Source organism: Ovis canadensis, chromosome 20 (assembly GCF_042477335.2).
Source record: "Ovis canadensis isolate MfBH-ARS-UI-01 breed Bighorn chromosome 20, ARS-UI_OviCan_v2, whole genome shotgun sequence".
Taxonomy (NCBI): Eukaryota; Metazoa; Chordata; class Mammalia; order Artiodactyla; family Bovidae; genus Ovis; species Ovis canadensis.
The window spans coordinates 66,060,305-66,078,653 of NC_091264.1; the positions used below are offsets into that span (position 1 = coordinate 66,060,305).

Genomic DNA, 18,349 nt, shown 5'->3' on the forward strand with positions numbered 1-18,349 from the left:
GCCGCCCGCAGGCAGCGGACGGAGCAGCCCCGCCTCCTCCTGCTCTGCCCCCCACACGGCGGCCCCCCACACCAGCCTCCGGGTGGGGCTGAGGGCAGCCCTTCGTGGGCACTGCCTGTGTCCTCGTCCAGCTGCGCCCCGACCTGCTGGGGCCCCGCCGTGGGGGTGCCCCCAGGACGACTTCGGCCCAGCCAGGGGAGCTCTGACCAGGGGCCAAGGTCCACGCCGTCGAGGAGAGAAGAGGCTTGTTCACTCTGCTGTCCTCCAGGTCCAGGTCCCAGGGATGCTGCGACCCCGGGCACGGGGGCCTTTGTGGGCTGATTCCCCTCCACTCCCCCGGCCCAGGGTCCGGCGTCCTGGGACTGCTCGGCAGCTGCTCTCTGCGATCACAGTGGCCCGACGCGGAAAGCTGGCCGCATGTCATCTCCGCTGCCCGGGCCCCTGGAAGGGCTCATCACTCAGCCCGCGCCTCGCTGCGTGTCCCTGCCCCTCCCCCTCCTCCAGGGGCCTCTGTTCATCGACAGGGGGTCCCGCACACAGGCCCACTGTGGCAGAGGGTCCCCCGCGCATCAGGCCGACCAGCTAGAGGAGGGGCGGGCACGGACAGTCCCATCGCCCTGCTTCTTGCTTCCCGGCCCCCCAGCCAGGCAGGAAGGCCCTGGTGAGGTGAGCCAGCTGACCTGGCACCCAGCGCCCTGAACGACCAGGGTCAGGCGCCCGGAGTTCATGTCCCCACCTGCTCCCGGCGTGGCGTGTGGCCTCGGGCAGCCCGCTCAGCCGGCCTGTTTCCTCCTGTGTGCAGTGGCGGTGGCCTTAGGCGCGCCGCAGGGCGTCGTGAGGCTCAGTAATTACCACGCACGCAGCGCCCTGAGGACGCGAAGCTGGACGCGTGTTCAGGTGCCTGATGGCCGTCCCCGAGGACTGCTGGGCGCTCCCGGGTGCTGGCCTGTCGGTCACTGCTGACCCCCGGCTCTCACAGCCCCGGCCTGCAGTGCAGTCCACTGCGGTGGGTTCACGACCTGGAAGGATGCCGGTGGGGCCACTGCCAAGCGCTGGCCGCCCACGGGCTCCTGCCGTTTCCTAGAAGCGGGCTGGGGGGCGCCGTGTCGTGTGCAGAGGGTCACCTTGCCCCCTCGGGTGGTGCTGCTCAGGGGCAGAGTGGAAACCCCCTGCTGGGCCCTGCGGCTTCCTCAGGCCGAGTCTCAAGGTCAAGACGAGAGCAGAGGGCCGTGGACCATGGCTGATGCCGATCACACGGAGCCCTGGGCCCGGCTGGACAGACAGGAGCCCCTCACACCTGAGTGTCCACAGGAAGCCCTGGGCCCGGCTGGACAGACAGGAGCCCCCTCACCCGAGTGTCCACAGGAAGCCCTGGGGCCCCGGCTGGACAGACGGGAGCCCCTCACACCCGAGTGTCCACGCAGCTTGCTGAGAGCTCCGGCGCTGCGTGTGAGCACGCGTCCGGGTGTCCTCTGTGGCTGTGTCTGTTGCACAAGGACTTCGTGGTGGGCCTGGGCTTTCGCTTTAGTGTCCTGTTCTGTGATGTCATGTCACCTGCCTCTCACACTCCAGGGTGGACGCGGGGAGCGGGCAGCTGCAGATCAGACAGGCAGAGTCCGGCCTCTACCCAGCTTCCCTCCCAGACTCTCAGCACAGACACACCATCGTCCCCCGCGTCCTCTGCTTGTCTGGAGAAGCACCCGCAGCATCCGCGGGGTGTCCACGGTCCCATTGGCCCTGCGTCTTCTGGGCGGTGGGCGCTGCGAGCCCCGGGATCCACGAGCCCTGCTCCTTCCAGTTCCATGTGAAGACCTTCAGACTCCCCCCAGGCCCTGGAGTCAGCGGCAGGCTGGGGCTCTGCCATGGACCTCACTGCCGGGACCCTGAGCGGGACCGCCGCTCGTGAGGCAGGAAGCGTGGGTGTGCGTCGCAGACACGCATCCTTGAGGTGCTAATTAAGACCTGCATCAGGAACAGGACGGGTCGGGGCGGGGACTGCGCCACCCACCCAGTGGGGCCTGGCCCAGGGCTGGACGGCACCTTGGCTTCAGGGGATGCCCGCTGACAGAGCCGTGCCCACCCACAGCACCCCGCGCCTGTGGCCCCCAGGAGACTCAGCACAGAGTGGAGGCTGGACAGACCGCTCCCTCCCCAGGGGCCCCGGCCGGACACGGACATGTGACTCTGACCAGGCCCTGATACACGTGGGCAGACAGAACGCCCTCGGGCCACACGAGCAGGCATCAGCTTCCCCTTCATTCTAGCTTTGTGTTTAAAATATTAAGGGCTTTCAACCTTAAAAGAAAGCTAATATAAATATTTTACTTAAATAGGGAAATTCTTCACTTAAAAGGATCCACACACATCTGTCAGTTGAACATGAAATAGTGCGGTGAGCAGCCTTAGAACCGGGAAAGGAGAACCAGGGTGTGTGTGCTGGTCCTGCGCCTTGTTTAGCTCAGTGGCCAGGCTTGCGGTGCCCCCGGCCTTGAGCTGGACCCTGGGGACACAAGGCTCGAGGCTCAGGCACCACCCAGAGCCCTGGCTCAGGTGTGCCAGCTTCTGCAGGATAAAGGCAACTTAGTGATTCTGGATAGCAGTGGTTTGTTCATTTCTAAACTGGGTGCCGGTGGAGTTTTTGTGGTTAAGTATGTGTAGACTTTGCCATGGTGCAGCCTTCTTCGGGTGTGGAGTCCTGTGGCCTGAACTACCTTCCCAGGCATCACCTCTGCTTCTGGAACCCCTTCCTCGCCCAGAACTGACACCCAGTCCCCACTAAGTGATCACTTGCCACTGCCCCGCCCCCGCCCCTGAAGCCCACGCCCCCAGCTTCTGTCCCCATGAACGTGACTCCACGAGGGGCCGCACGTGCGTGGAGTCGGGTAGCGTTTGCCCTTCTGTGTCCGGCTCACTCCTCTGAGCACAGGGTCCCGAGTCCGTGCACGTTGTATCCCGGGCCGGGACTCGCGCCCTCTCAGACTCAGTGAAGCCCCGCCCCCCGCACGGACCGCGCGCCGCTTCTCCTCCGCCCTTCAGTGGCCACTGCGGCTGCTCCCGCCTTCTGCCTGTTCTGAGTGACGCTTCTGCGAACACGGGTGTGCAAGTGTCCGTTCAAGACGCTGCTTTCAGCTCTTTTGGATGGACACCCAGAAGTGGGAGTAGAGTCGCTGGGTCCCGTATAGAATCTGTTATTTTTAAGGCGTCTCCTTGCCGTTCTCCGCAGCGCCTGCACCGTTTCACACTCGCACCAGCAGGGCGCGGGGTCTGGTTTCCCCACGTCCTTGCCAGCCCTTGTCATTCTCTGTTGTTGTGTGTGTTTGTTTTTAATGTAACTGTCTGAATGGGAGTGAAGTAGCGTCCCGTGTGGTTTCGACTTGTGTTTCCACACCTTAGTGATGCTGAGCGTCTTTGCATTTGCTCATTGCCTGTCTGTGTGTCTTCTTTGAAGAATCGTTTCTGCAAGCCCTCTGCCCGCTTTTCAGTTGGGGAGTTTGGTCTGCTGTTGCTGCGTTGTGGGGGTTCTGAGTTCCTTCCGGGCGTGAGCCCTTTCTCAGACGCATAGTTTGCAAATGTCTTCTCCATTGCAATAGCTTGTGTCTTCACCCTGTTCATCGTGTCCTCTGAGATCCGGAAGTTTTACATTTTGACGTCGCCCAGTTTATCTGGTCTTGCCTTTGTTGCTTCTGCTTTTGGCGTCACGTCCGAGGAACTGTTGCCAGATCCAGCGTCGCACATCTTCCCCCTGATGGTTTCTCGCGGCCATCGTGACCACGTGTGCGGCGGGTTCTCTCTGAGGTCTGAGTTGCATTGCACTGGTTTGCTCGTCTGTCTCTGTTCCAGAACCACACAGTTCAGACTGCCACAGCCTCAGTAATAAGTTCTGAAATCAGGAAGTGTGACACTCCCAACTTTGTTCTGCTCTTTAAAGAGTCCTTTGTCTTTTACCAGACCCTTGCGATTTCATATGAATTTTAGGACAGATTCTTATTTCTAAGGAAAAAAAACACTCCCTTGGGGTTCTAACAGGGGCTGCATTTAGCTGTGTAGACGTCTTTGGTGGTATTTTCCTCTAAACGTATTAAATCTTCCAATCCGTGAACATGGGGTGTCTTTCCATATGTTTGTAGCTTTTGCACTTGTTTTTGAAGTCCCGTTATAAATATAGCACCATCTTTGATCATAGAGCAAAGGAAAAATTCATCTTTTTTCCTAGAGTGGGCTAGAGCCAAGTTTGAATGATAAGCAAATTTTCTGAATAAGTCAGAACTGAGATGGGAAGCAACACTGGCTGAGGGCGTCAGTCAAGGTGATACCTCAAGGGTCAGAGGCGGGAACCATGTCTAAGCAGCTCTTGGACCCCAGGAGACTGACCTGAGCGCGCAGGAGAGTCAGAGCAGCTGAAACCTGGTTGGTCTGTGTGCTGGAGGTGGACTAGATGGTTTGAGGGAGACGCACAAGCCTGCAAGAGCGAGGGGGACGCTTAGACCAGGCAGGTGACCCGGGCAACTGTGGGAGGCGGCCGGGGCAGTGTGTGTGTGTGTGTGTGTCTGTCTGTCTGTCTGTCTGTGCACCGTCAATGCACAGGCAGGGACAGGCTGTGGGTGTGGACAGGAGGCCAGGCCGGCGATGGTGCAGCCCAGGGTCTCTGCTGACACGCGCGCGGGAGGAGGGGCGTGTGCAGCGACGTGCACGGGACAGGGACAAGGGTGGACATGGGCTCACGGGGCAGCCGGTCTGCCGGCCTGCTGACACCTGGTTGCATCCAGCCCCCCACCTCTCTCCGCTGAAGGCTAACCAGCAGGCACCAGAGGTCCCCCCGGAATCGTGGGTGCTGAGTCAGGCCTGTGGCCCTAACTGAAGGCCCGAGTGTGTGCCCTTGGCCAGCATGGGCAGAGGCGGAGGCCCCTGCACCCGGGGGGAGTCACGGGGACCCAGGGCCCAGGGGTGGAGCCCCCGGAGCTCCTCAGAAGGGCCTTCAGGAGGCCATCTCTCTGCCTGTCGGGCCCTCACCTGCTCGGACTGGAAATGCCGGCGGGGTCGCGCGGGCGGCAGGGGTGGCCGTGCTCAGGAGCCCCCGTCAGCCTGGTGTCCTGGGCCTGTCACCAGGCGTCCTCCCCCACAGGACAGGGGTGAGCGCAGATGCGGCGGGAACAGGCCAGGGTGATGTGGGCCACTGGCATGCGGGGACGGGCTTGGGGCAGCCACTCCCACCGGACAGCGGAGCCCAGCATGGCCAGCGCCTCTCAGACCCCCTCCCAGGGGGCCCCCAGGGGCTGGGCCTGGAGTTCACCCAGAGGCCAGGCCCGCGGCTTTGGGCCCACCCTCCTGCCCACCCACCCACCCACCCCGGCCCGCCGACCTGGCCCTGCCCCGGAGGGCATGCTCTCCAGAGACCGCGCTCCCTGGAGGGCACGTCCCCCACTGGGTGTTTTCCTGTTCCGTTCACGCGTCCTGTCTTCCATCCTGACAAGACTGTGGCAGCTCTTTAAGGCATCTCTTTAAGAGACGGTGAGTCTGGTGAGCGTTTTCCTCCACTCGTGTGTTATCTGACTTGGTAGGTGAAATGCCAGGGCTGTGTTGGGGTCTCCAGAGCAGTCCTGGGTCTGCCTGGTCACGATGGCGGGGGCACAGCGCCCATGTCCTGGGGGCACCGGGAAGGGTCAGCGCTTCCAAGGGCCTCTTCCGTTTTTAGGAAGAGACAGGAGTGTGTCACTGGGCGTGTCCTCGGCTCGGGAGGTGTCCTCGGAGGGACGCTGGGGAGCAGCTCGTCATGTGGGCGACCCCGGAGTCTGCAGTGTGGGCCGGGGCGGATCCCTCAGCCTCAGTCCTCTCCGCACCCCCAAGGACCCTGGGGCCTGGGGGGCCACTGAAGAGCCAGCACCAGATGGGGACCCTTCCCTTAAGGTGGGGCAGGGTCCCAGGCCAGGAGACTGGCCAGAATTCCGGTTCCTGCTTTAAGGCTTTTGAGGGCTCTCTGAAAGATGAGCTGGGAAAACTCTTAGAAAACCCGCGTAAAGAAACAAGACGGCTTAGAGCTATTTTCTTAAAAAGCCATCAGGACCGTGACATCTCAGGGCCATCTTTGAAGCAACAAAAATGTCTTTATAGGAGGAACCTGCTTTCAGTCTAAGGAAGAGGTGGTCGGGAAGACTCCTGCGGGTCTGCGGCCCTGGCTGAGAGGGTCCCCGAGGCCTGCGGCCCTGGCTGAGAGGGTCCCCGAGGCCTGCCGCCCTGGCTGAGAGAGTCCCCGAGGCCTGCGGCCCTGGCTGAGAGGGTCCCTGAGGCCTGCGGCCCTGGCTGAGACTGTCTCTGGGTCTGGATCCCCGGCCTGACAGGGCAGGAGACACCCTCCGGCCTCTCGGGGAGGTGTGGAGAAGGGCAGGAGCTCCGGGCAGCCGCACCTGCTCTGGGGCAGCCTGGCGTCGTGGTGCAGGTCAGGAGTCATTCCTCCAGGATCGTAGTTGGAGGGCCATCTTATTAGGAAGGCCGAAACGCGGTGTTAACCGTGCTCCTAGAGTGTCTGATGCTGCTGGCCTAGCATGTTACATTTAGAGGCTGAGATGTCATCAGATATTCTGACCCCTGAGCTGACCTCTGAAGCTGAGTTCTCCCGTCTGTTGGGAAGCGAATGGCGTGTCCTCGGGACCCAGGCTGAGCTGAGTCAGAGGACGAGGCTGCGAGCCCCGAGGAGCGCGCGCTTCTCTCCTGCGCTTGCTCCTGAGGGGGCGTGGGGTCCTGACTCTGGGGCTGAGGGTGCACGCCTCCCGCGCCGGGGGGCCCAGCCTGTAACCTGTGAGGAGAGGTGACCGGCCCCTGCACGTGTCATAGACAGGAATAAAAGCTGACACTTGGAGCAAGAATTGTAATTACATTTCGAGATTTTAAAAGGATGCCTTCAAGTTAGGGCACGATCTCTTTATTTCTGATTTTGTACAGTGTTGCCTTTAAAGCCCTTAGCCGTGAATTTAGAGCCGTGAATTAGGAGAACTCTGAGAAGACGGTCCCTGTCTTAGGTCCGCCCTCAGCAGGGAAATTCAGTGCAGAGGCAGCAGCCAGTGTGTTCTGCAGTCTGTCTGCACATAGGCCTATAAGATGCAGCTGCTTTACGAAAACACTTTCACTTAAAATTGTCAATAGTTGCGGTGCCCTATCATTTGGGAGTGGTGATTAGCTCAATGGCCCATGAATTAAAGTATTACCAAACTAAAGGTTCTGATGATTCTCTGTGCAGCAGCTTTGCATTTTCACTGAGGAGGCAAGAAAGGATCAAGGAAAATCCAACTACATTTTCTTGCCAGGTGTCCGAAACTTCACTGTAACAGCAAGGAGCGCGGGTTAGCAGAGCTGACGCCTGCTGTGGATTTCTCCCGTATAGAGTCAGTGTCGTGGTGCCGCTGGCTGCAAGGTTAGACTGCACCTCACGGAGCAGCTCTGCACAGAAACGCAAGACAACCCACAGCACCTCCCACAGTGCTGTGCGCTGCTCAGCAGTCAGCCTGAACACGTGAGCCACTCAGAAGCCCCACGCCGCAGAGAGAGGTCTTCCCCGCTCAGGGTGGACGCCGTGATGCACGGGAGGGTAGAGACGTGAGGTTCCCCTCAGAACAAGCACCGCTTAGGTCGTCCCTTCTAAAGAACAATCCTGGGAAAACCTACCAGGAGAGGTGACCGGCCCCAAGCCGTCGCCCGCATTTCAGCGCTCCGGGCCTGTTCTCATCAAGTCAGGGGCGAGTGGGGTCAGTCTTGCAGGCAGCTTCCCCTGGGCAGTCGCTGGGGGCAGCACTCATTCAAGGCTGTGGTCGGGGCTGGGATGGACAGACTGCCTTTCCCCGGGGGAGGCCAAAGGCGCTGCAGCCCCACGCTCCCGGGGTTCTGTGGGGAAGCATCCTGGGGCTCAGGGTGGGTGGGCTGGGTCCGGATGGAGAGCTGAGCCCTCTAAGGGGGAGGGCTTGCCCTGCCCTCCGCGGCCTGAAGTGGGACACCTGATCTTCAGGACTCAGCCCTGACACCCCAGCTGCAGAGCCCTGCCTGTCCCCTGACCCCCCCCACCCGATGGTCCCCACCAGCAACCCCATGAGTGACCCCAGGTGCTGGCTTGCGTGGTAGCGTCCTGGCCGCTCCGTGCGCCCCGTGTCTACCGCTGAGCCTCAGCCGCAGGGGTGTTCCCACCCGGGCCCTTCACCCCCCGGGACGCCGGCTCGAAGCTGCCTGTGTTCCCGCCCACACAGACAGAGGGGCCCCAGTGCCGCTCTGACCCCCTGCGAGCAGCCCAAGCTCAGAGTTTCCTGCCCCAGCTCTGCAAGCGAGGCCGGCCCCGTGCCCACCCGGCCTTCCTCTGCCAGCCCTGGGGGGTCGGGCAGCACTTTTCTGTCAGGAACTCAAGCGGGGTAGGGGTAGGTCGCTGGTAGTGGTGAGTCAGGGCAGCTCCACTTGCCCGGAGGCCCCTCTGCAGGCTGACAGCTTGGAGCCACGCTGAGCACCTCTGACCTCTCCTGTCCGGGGGCCGCACGGAGCCCCAGCCTCCTGGGAACCTCCTCATGGTCCCGCTCAGTCGCCCATGATCCTGAGAAGAGTCCGAGCTACACTCGGGGGGAAGCAGCAAAACCGGCGAGAGCAGAGCCCCCCACTCTGTCCTCCCAAACCCCAGAGACCCAGGCCCTTCAGAGGAGGCATCGCTGGGCCAAGGCGGGCCGCGGTCTGTGCCGACAGGTGGTGTGGGCTTGCTGTGGCCAGAGTCCTGGACCACCACCCCAGCCCCCGAGAGGCTCTCGCCCGCCTCTGCCCCCCTTTCCGGGGTCTGTTTGCAGACACATCAGAGGAGACGCAGCTCCTGCCCGGAGATCTGACCCAGTTAGTCACTGGAGCAACACTCGGAGGTCGGACGCTCGTGCAGGAGGAGGCCGGCCCCTGGCTTCCTGGACGCTTCCGAGCACCTCTTGGCCCCTTGGTTACTGAGGACGACGGCTCGTCTTAGACGGGGTGCACACTCTGGGAACGTGACTCTGTGCACAGTGGGGTCCTGGAAGGGGCCTGTGGGGTCACATGACCCAGGTGGTGCCCACCGCCCTGTGATCCGTGATTCCTCCCGTGTGGGCACAGCTGGCATTTCCAGATGACTCTCACAGGCACTGAAGCACTCAGGCAAGCTGGCAGAGGGTGACACAGGCTCCTGTTTTCTCTTGGCCATGGGTGGCACACAGCTCAGACTCCAGCCTCAGCGGCGACAGCCACTCTGGCTGCAAACAGCCTCTGCAGGGATTGCAGGACAGCCAGCCACACTTGGAATTGCCACCAAAGCTTCCATCAAAGTCAGCCTGATTATTTTCCACTGCGTTTTCCTGAAAGGATGTTATGAGTTTCTAGATGTTTGGTAGCTGGCGATAAATCAGGCTTTTATGATGTCATGTGAAAGGTCCCCCCCTTCCTCCTGCTGTAGCCGCAGGCTGAGAGGACGTGTCGGCCGGATGCGTGGACACCGCTGGCTTAACCCTCTGCGCGCTTGGGCTGGGCACGGCGAGGCTGCCTGCCGGTGGGGCGTGGATGGTGCTGCGGGCCTGCCTCCCTGAATGCCCCACATGGCCACGTGGCTTTGCTTCCGAGGGCCTGGGCCCCACGGTGGGAGCTCCCCAGAGGCCAGGGTGTCGCCAGCTCCTCTGTGCTCTGCCCGCCAGACACGCTGTGCAGACTCTGGGGCCGTCTCTCTGCCCCCGAGACCCAAGGGCTCTGCGTGCGCTTCTCTCTTCATCAAATCACTGAGAATATCACCACTCCAAGAAGGAGCCCCCACTGTTCTTCAAGCCCCCCCTCCTCCTAGGCTTCTGCCCTGCGCCCCCCATGGCTTATTCACACATCCCGCCCCCTTGACTGGCCCTCCTGCTGACCCCGAAGCTCAGGACAAGGCTTCCTCATGACCACTGCTGCGCCCCCAGCGTCCGAGACAGTAAAGGTTTGGGAACAGCCAACAGCGTGTGAGATGGTTACAATAATTGGGGGGAATTAAATATTAAATCGGTTACCATCAATCACACATTATGATCTAAAGACTAAAGTTTGGTTGGGATGCCAGTCAAAGGGACAGGAGTATAGAAGCAAAGCCGTGAGACACGCTCAAGGGCGGCAGCGCCACCCCTGACGCCACCGCGGGAGGCTGGGAGCACCGCCGTCCCCGCCGAGGTGCTGGCCAGGCGGCCTGCCGCTGCCGTGAGCTGTGGCCACCCAGGATCCTGACTCTTGCGCAGCCTCGTCTGGCGGGGGGTGTTCTCCCCGCCTCGCAGACTGAAACCCTGAGGCTCAGGGGTGTTGAGGGACTCCCCCAGGGCCACAGGGCTCCGAGTCTGAGCCGCAGAGGCAGCCGGGTCTCCCCAGGGGTTTGTGCGCAGTCAGGTCTGAGGAGCTTTCGGTCCCGAGATGCAAGGTGTGTGCGGCAACATGCACAGATCCGGAGGCGGCAGAGCGGCGCTTTGGCGCGCGCACACCTTCCGTGCCGCCGCGCTCCCCGCCCACGGCCGGCCCTCGGTGGTGTTCCCAGCACCTCCAGTTCCGTTGCTGGGACAGAACCTCCCACGCAGTGGACCGTGAGCGTGACTCTGGCCATCTGGTCACCTGGCACCACAGCACGCTGTGGGTCCCGCTGCTCAGCTTCGTCAGTGTTGCTCAGAGCGCTCTGCCCCTCAGACGACTGTCCACAGAGCACATTCTTGCCGTGTTTTCTGGACGGGCTCGTCCTGCTGAGGGCCCTGCATCTTCCGGTCCAGTGCCCGACCCCCAGGGGGCTTCATGACGCTCTTCAAGTTGTCGGGTTTAAGCGTCTCTGTGGCCATGTTTGGGGAGGGCTTCTATTTCTCTTACAAAGACAGAAAAGGAGAGACCGCAGGTAACCGGGCAGCGTGGCTGCCTCTCAACTGGTAAACCTGCCCCTGCCGGGAAAGCAAAGGAACGGGCAGCCGGAGGCCCGACGTCCATCCGCACGCACGCCTCCCACCACGCCTCCCAGAAGCCTTGCTAACAAGCGTCGGAGCAGTTGTCCTAAGCTCCCCTCAACTCAGAGACTCCCCAGAGAAACAGCCGAAAAGCAGGGGTGTGGATGTGGTCTATGGCTGGGCGAGGCCCAGCATTTCTTTGGAAGCCACTGAGGGAACGCACGCTGGCCTGAGTGCCATGCCGTTTCTGCTGGGGGTGAGAAGGCGGGGGCGGGAGGGTTACATGACCAGGGTTCCTTGAAGTCGAGTAGGTTGATGTGCTCTTCAGATCGAGAAAAACCCAAAGGAAGAGCCTCCTGTCCGTGTTCCAGGTGCACCCCTGTGTCCACAGCGCTCGTCAATGCCGTGCCGTGCTCAGGTGCTGAGTCGTGGCCGATTCTTTGCGACCCCACGGGCTGTCGCCCACCAGGCAGGAACACTGGAGTGGGTTGCCACGCCCTCCTCCAGGGGACCTTCCAGGCCCAGGGATCAAACCCATCTCTCTCATGCCTCCTGCAACAGCGGGCAGCTTCTTACCCCTTGCGCCACCTGAGAAGCCCATATGCGTTAGTGCTGATCGGGGGCGTGGAGGGGGCGGGTGTCTAGGGCCCAGCAGGTCCCCTCACAACAGGGAAGGAAACGGCCTTCCTCTGCGGGTGGGGGTCCCTGGTGGCCGGCCTCGGCCTGCTTGCTGAGGGGTGCCCCAACCCTGCGTCAGAACACAGAGCCGGCCTTCGACCCCCGGGTGCTTGTCAGGTGCTTCCGTGCCCAGGGAAGGGGCGTCCTGAGGCAGATCCAGGATCTCCTGAGTTGCGTTTTGATCGTCTCAAGGTTTGATCAGCTCGTGTATGTGCAGCACTCGGAGGGTAAAAGGGCCTCAATGGCGGAGGCAGAGCCGCCCAGCCTCGTGCTCCAGGGGCCACCAGCCAGCAGCACCACAGCCCCTCTAATCACCCACTTAAAGGCGCTTTATCTCCTTTCCGCGGGCTTTGTGTCACCTCCTACCAGCCTGGGTAATCTTCACACCCTCGACCCAGTTATTAACAGTAACCAGTCATTTCCGACAAAGACGCTGCTGGCTTTGAAGCCTGGGATGTGCTGAGCTCACCGACAATCTTATCTCCCTCTCGTGAACCAGCCCTATGTTGCCACCTCCAATGGCCCCACCTCCGCCGCTCAGAGTCATCGTCAGGGAGGGCGTCAGGGTCCAGAGGCTCCCACGGCAGGACTGACCGAGCTCTGCTGGTGCTGTCAGCCCTGGTAGCACCTCGGATCCCGGAGGACAGCCGACAGAGAAGGGAGCGGGCCGGGGCGGGGAGGAGGTGCCTCGCCAGGGCGTGCGCGGCCATGCTCACCCCCCCGCCTCACCAGCGCTTTCAGAGCATCCTGGGCGCAGACAGCTTCTGGGCACAGCTTCGAGAAAGTGGGTTCAGGGGCTTCCCTGGGGGCGCGGTGGTAGAGGGGCCTCCTGCCGAAGCAGGAGGTGTGGGTTCAATCCCCGGGTCGGGGAGATCCCGCCACGTGTCGCAGAGCAGCTAAGCCTGCACGCCACAATGGAGCCCGTGCTCTGCGCCAGGATGCCTCCACCACAGTCAGAGGGCAGGCCCTGCACCCCAACGAGGACCAGCACAGCTGAAAACAGGAGAGACACCGGGCACGGACTGAGCCCGGGTGAGCCAGGCCCGGGGGCGGCTGGACTGGCCTCTCGGGCCCGCTCCTCTGCCCTGGGAGGGCATGCAGCTGTGAGGGGCACCCGGGGCTGGCATCGGGGACAGAAGCCAGCCTGGGCACCGGGCATGTGTCCACTCCGCGAGGAGAGGGCCCCCGTCCTCACCTCAGCCTGAAAGGACTTTCTCTACGTTTGCTCAAGCTCTGTTTCAAAGGAACTTGGTGTGCTCCATCCTGGAACAATCGTCTGTCGGCCCCTCCCCTCCGTCCTAACCACGTTTCTCTTTCTGCTAACCGCATTTTCAAAATACAAACGAAAATCGACGTCTCTACGTAGGCTGCACTATAAATGCTGTTAATCGGGTTCTCCATTTATAAAGCGAATTCTTTTTCTGTTTACCACCAGAGGCTTTATTTACAAATTTAGAAGTGGACGTGTCAGGAAGTCCCTGTTCTCATTCATTTTTCCAGAAATCTCTGCGTGCGGGGTAGATGTCTTCACCCATGTCTGGGGTGCACCTGGAGGTAGCCTTGCAGGCCTGGGTTTGGTAGCTCTCAGGAACTCATTCCAAACGACAAATCCTGGTTCCCACCCCGGAAGCTTCCTGGGGACCCGCTCAGGCACCGCCTCCCCCACCCAAGCCCTGGGGCTGGGACTGCCTGTCCCGAGGCCCCGCCCACAGTCCCCAGCAGAGGTGCCGGTGTCTCTGGGTGGGCCGCTCTCTCTGCCCCACCGGCTGCCCCGTATCTCCAGGGTCAGAGGTGGCAGGGCGGTGCTGAGGACTGGATTTCCCCGCGGGAGAGCCCAGCATTGTTCAGGGCCCGACAGCAGCCCGCTGACGGACTGCCCCTCTGAGGCCGCTTCCTGAGCAGACCAGACGCCTCTCCTCGTCTCTTATCAGCCCTGTCGTTAGAGGGGAGGCTGGGCTTCAGCTCCGTGGGTGCCGACGGCGGGGGTCCTGGGGGTGAGCGGAGCTCCCTGCGCTGCGCTCCCCGCCTCTCTGGGACGGGTCACAGCCAAGGATGGGAGAGCAGGAGGCGCTGAACCTGCCCCCGGGAGGCAGGCTCTCCTGCGGGCTCCCTGAGGGAAGGTCCCGCTTGGCCCTTTTCCTCGTTCCCGCTGACTCTCAGCTGCACGTCTCCAGCCGGACTGGGCCAGCGCTGCCCATTGCTGTTGTCCTGAGCAGTTCCGTCTTTCTAAAAAGGAGCATTTCCCCGAGAGGAAGGCGTTAGCATCGAGTTACAGGAGGAGCCAGATTCAGTGGCATTCTTTTATTCCCTGGGAGCCACAGCCATTCCTCAGTTCTGCTTTTTTAAGCAAAGTGGAAGGAAGCTGCTCAATGTGGAGCGGTCCCCACGCTCGGCTCTTAGGCCCTGGAAGGTGGCTCAGCCTCAGCGGTCCAAGTCGTCTGGGCCCCTTCTCAGTCGCAGGCTGGAGCCCAGCTCTTCCTCTCACGCTGTGGCGCCTAACAGCCTCCTGCCCAAAGAGCGCCCACCCTTAGCTGTCTCTCCACCTAAACGGACGCCCTTCGGAAAGCCTACAGACAGCCCTGTTAAGGAGACACACCACTTGACAATAAAATAGATGTTAACTTTCATATGAAAAATCTTCCTAATGTAACTTCAGTGAAAGAGCGAGAGGAAAGGAATGAGAGTGTGAACTTTAAAAAGAAACGCGATGGGCTTTGCCTGATGGCTTCCCCGGGTGATTTTCAGGAAAGTGGGTGGGCAGCCAAGGGCTTAATGTGCTGAATAATGACCGGAGCACAGGGGAAAGGAGGGAGGCCACCCGTTGGAGGTGGGTCCTCATCTTGGCAGAGAAGAGACGCCCCCGGGTGCAGAGAGCGGCCTGGTGAGATGGCGGCCGGCAGCGCAGGCCTGCTCTCCCAGCTCTGTGCTGACTGCTGGGGGCTCAGGAACTGGCCTAATGACTTTTCCAGGATCTGGCCTGGCCCTTTATCACTTCACTGTAACAAGGACAGAAATCAGGAAAGCCAGAAAAATTACTGCAGCAAAACACGCTTCCTACCTGCGTCGATTTGCCGCTCTGCCCACGGGCACTCGGGCCCTAGGCCTCCAGGCTGGACCCGGCCGTCGGAGGACGAGCCCCGAAGGTGGCCCCGGAGTCTGCGGACCCGGAAGAGCCGGGGCGTCTGCACAGGGGCGTCTGTGCCGCCCCGCCGCTGGGACTGGCTCAGCCAACCCTAATTGAATCCGACAAGAATAAATCACAGGCTGAAACTGCAGTGCTCACCTAAGGAGCCATGAAAACAGGAGGACACCCAGAGCGGAGCTCAGGAAACGTGGTCTTCACGTAGAAATGCCTCACATTCTTCCCAGAGCGGTCCTGTCTCCCTTCTAAAGGGAAGGCCAGACCACCCAGCGCACAGCGTGCATTTGGGAAACTGTGCATAAAATCATCACGTCCCTTCAACTCCAGCCGCTGCTGTCAGACTAAGGCTTCAAGCCTGTAAATAAAGGAGGAGCTGAACTGTCAGAAGAGAAGCAGAGAGCAGGACACACGGCTGGCTCCCCGCCTGTCCTCAGAGCCGCTCCCACGCGAGTGGGGAGCGTTCGGGCGGGGGAAGGACGCTGAGCCGGCCCCCGGCCCGGGCCCCACACTCCCTCCCCGCTGGCCAGGCTCGTGTACCCCAGCCCGGGCCCCAAACCTTGGGGCCCAGCTGTTTACCTTTTCTGTAATGGACTCACTGGGGACAAGCAGGAAAGCCCCTCAAGAGGGGCTGAGTATAAAACAAGCCGGGTGTCCCTGTCTTCCCTAGAGGGGGCCGGTCTAGGTGTCGGCTCGGACACAGCAGCTGGCGTCCAGAGTCGACGTTTTGTTTTAATGGAACCTCATCCTTTTCCTTCACAAGATCTCTCGGTCTAATTAAATTTCAGGGAGACAGCGCCTTGGCAGAGGCAAAGCTAGCTGCCGGGCTGGAATGTGGGAGCTGGGCTCAGAACTGCATTGGGAAGCTTTACTGGTGCGTCTCTGGTTTCAATGAGACCCTTGCACGGTAGCACGTCTGTTTCTGAGCTTTTGAAAGCCATTTTTCTTCTTCCTTAATTGTAGTTCCCTACGTGTTTTTAGATTAGGAGCTGCTTGTAGGAAAATACAGGAATCAGAGCTGCAGTGCCGAGCGCCCTTCCCGAGCCTCCTGCAGCCAGGTGAAGTGGCACGGGGCTCGGGGCCCTGCACCCTCACAGAGCTGGCGGCGTGGCAGGTGCGGGACCGGGACCGGCGGCGGCCCGCCCCCTCCTCCCGCAGCCAAGCCTGACTGTGGGGCCTGGGGCTCTGCTTCACAGCTCCCGCTGGGGACACAGACAGAATGCGTGTCTTTGTGTGACTCTTCTCCAGCAGAAGTAGCCTCGAAGTCTAGACACGTTTACTCGGGGAGAGGAGAGAAAAATAAATTCACTCGTTTTTCCGCATTTATTTCCGGCTCCATGTAGCACTGTGTTAAACTGCTGATCAGTAACACCTGCCCCTACTTTTCCTGAGGACTCTGCACATGGACTTTCGGGGCCAGCAGAAGTAACCTGTTTGACTGTTATTAATGCTGGAGGCCAGGGCAGCCCTTCAGTGGAGCCCTTTGGGAGCTGCTTGAGCCCAGCCTGGATGTGGGGCTGGGTGTTGGAGAGGCGCCGGAAGGGCCCTGCTGGAACAGCCCCCGGCAGACGGTGCAGACGTGGGGCCCCGCCGCCCCTGCGTCTGCCTGTGTGGATCCACCTTCCAGAGCCTGAGTTGACTGACGTGGGGCAGAAACGTTTCAGCTGCAGCTTGAGCATCCGTTGGGCTCCTCGCTGTGGTGGTTTGAGGCTGTCCTTCAGTACTCCGTGTGGCTGGGAGAATGTCTTCCCTGGGGCGTGGGGTGCTCACGCAGCCTGGTCTGTTTCAGAGCCCCTCTCTCTCCTTTTGTCTTCCCTCTCTCTCTTCTCCCTCCTTCTGCCCTCACTTTCTTTTTGGAAGCATCTTGAAATTCTCATTTCTCATCCTCCCATCCATCAGTCGTGGGCAGGGGGGCTCCGCTGGGCCGGGTGGGTGGGCCCTCTCCACTCTCCCCCGGTTCCCTTCCCAGGCAGTCCAAGCAAGGCAACCCGGAGGTTCTCAGCCCCTCCCCGTCCAGGGAGGCCCAGCAGGGACCGGTTGAGTCATCGTGTCCTCTTTTATGTGTTTTTATATTTTGATAAGACCCTGTCAGCTGGGGAGAGAAACTCACCACTGAGCAAATGAGCCGCAGTGGGACCGGGGGCAAGGAAGGGGCAGAGGAGCCGGGGCCCTGGGTCGGGGGAGTTGGGGCTGGGGGCAGCGAGAAGCAGCCCTTAGATTAGCAGTTCCAAGGAAGGGAGGGACCCACAGAATACCCTGGACCTCAGCTCTGAGGGCGGCAGTGGGGGGTCAGTAAAGAGGGGGCGGCTCAGAGGCCGGTTCCTGCAGGTCAGGTGTTGGGCGAGGGGCTGTGAGAGCAGAGAGAGGGAGCTGGGGCAAGCAGGGGAGGGGAGGGAGGGAGGGGAGGAGAAAGGGAGGAGAGGGGGAGGGGAGGGGAGAGGGAGGGGCGGGGGGAGGGAGGGAAGGGGCTTGGAGGGGGAGGGGAAGGGGCTTGGCTGGGAGTGGGGAGGGGAGAGGAGCCGGGAAGCAAGCACCGTGGGGGGCGGGCAGGCGGGGGGGGGGGGGCCTCCCCTCTCCTCCGAGAGGCCCACAAGGCCTTCAGAGTGCGTCCCTGGGGTGGGACTCGGGGCCGCGGCGGGGACCCGCCCAGTTGCGCCTGTAGGAGCCGTGGGGCCGCGGGTGACCGGGCCGAGGCTGCCACCGCCTGCCCGACCGTGCGCCCGGTCCCGCCCGCAGGACTTTCTGCAGGGAGACTGCTCCAAAGCCAGGCAGAAGCTCAGCTGGAAGCCTCGGGTCGCCTTTGATGTGAGTCTCCGGGGCAGGAGGGGCCCCGGGGGTGGGGGGGTTCTGGGGGGCCGGGGTGGGCGAGGAGGGCCCGGGGACCGAAGGCCAGGTCTCCCCCTGACCCACGCCCTGCCCGCAGGAGCTGGTGCGAGAGATGGTGGAGGCCGACGTGGAGCTCATGAGGACCAACCCCAACGCCTGAGCGCCCGGCTGCACTGCGCCGGGACCCAAGCTGGCCGAGGTTTTCGGCAGGCGGGAAGGGCCCCGCCGATTCCCTTTCCTCCTCCGATCGGTTTTGAAATCAGATGTTTTAATCACTTACTCGCTTCACTTGAAATTACATCCCAGACAACTGAAATTGTGGGGCTTTCAAATGGTTTTTCTCTTTTCTTATTAAAATGAGCCTTTCTCTTAATCAGCATTAACACAGTCCCTGTGGATACTGTCTCAAAGTTATAAAAGCATCAACTGTAAGGACCCCAAACAAAAAGTCACCCAAATCCACGCCTTGGAGTGGTCTCGGGCCTGAGCCTGCCGGGCCGCACGCCCTCCTGAGTCTGAGCGGCGACACTGCCGTCCCCTCCTGGTGACAATAAGCCGCTCTGTGCAGCCAGTCTGGAAACCCAGGTCCTGCAGAAAGGCGGCATTCACAGCAGCTCTGGTCTACAGCTATAATTAGAACCCACAGGGCTCCCACCATCTCAAAAGAAGGCTTGAGAAACAGGGAGGGTTAGAAGAAACTTGAAGGAAGGTAAATATTGCTGGAACATTCCAGGCCAGGCCCCTGGGTGACCCAGAGGTCTCTGAGCCCATGCCTTTGCTTGTGGTC

The 18,349-nt window shown here is 61.4% G+C and overlaps 1 protein-coding gene across 2 annotated transcripts in view; it reads left to right on the forward strand.

The window, feature by feature from the left end:
* Positions 1-17,941, forward strand: part of GMDS (GDP-mannose 4,6-dehydratase) — a 419,586-nt gene extending 401,645 nt beyond the window's left edge. For both annotated transcript variants that reach the window (XM_069563990.1, XM_069563989.1), the window contains exons 10-11: positions 17,473-17,541; positions 17,660-17,941. In XM_069563990.1, the coding sequence (XP_069420091.1) occupies positions 17,473-17,541; positions 17,660-17,722 (132 nt within the window). In that variant the 3' untranslated portion in view covers positions 17,723-17,941. The remainder of the gene's footprint in view (positions 1-17,472; positions 17,542-17,659) is intronic.
* Positions 17,942-18,349: the final 408 nt, after the last annotated feature.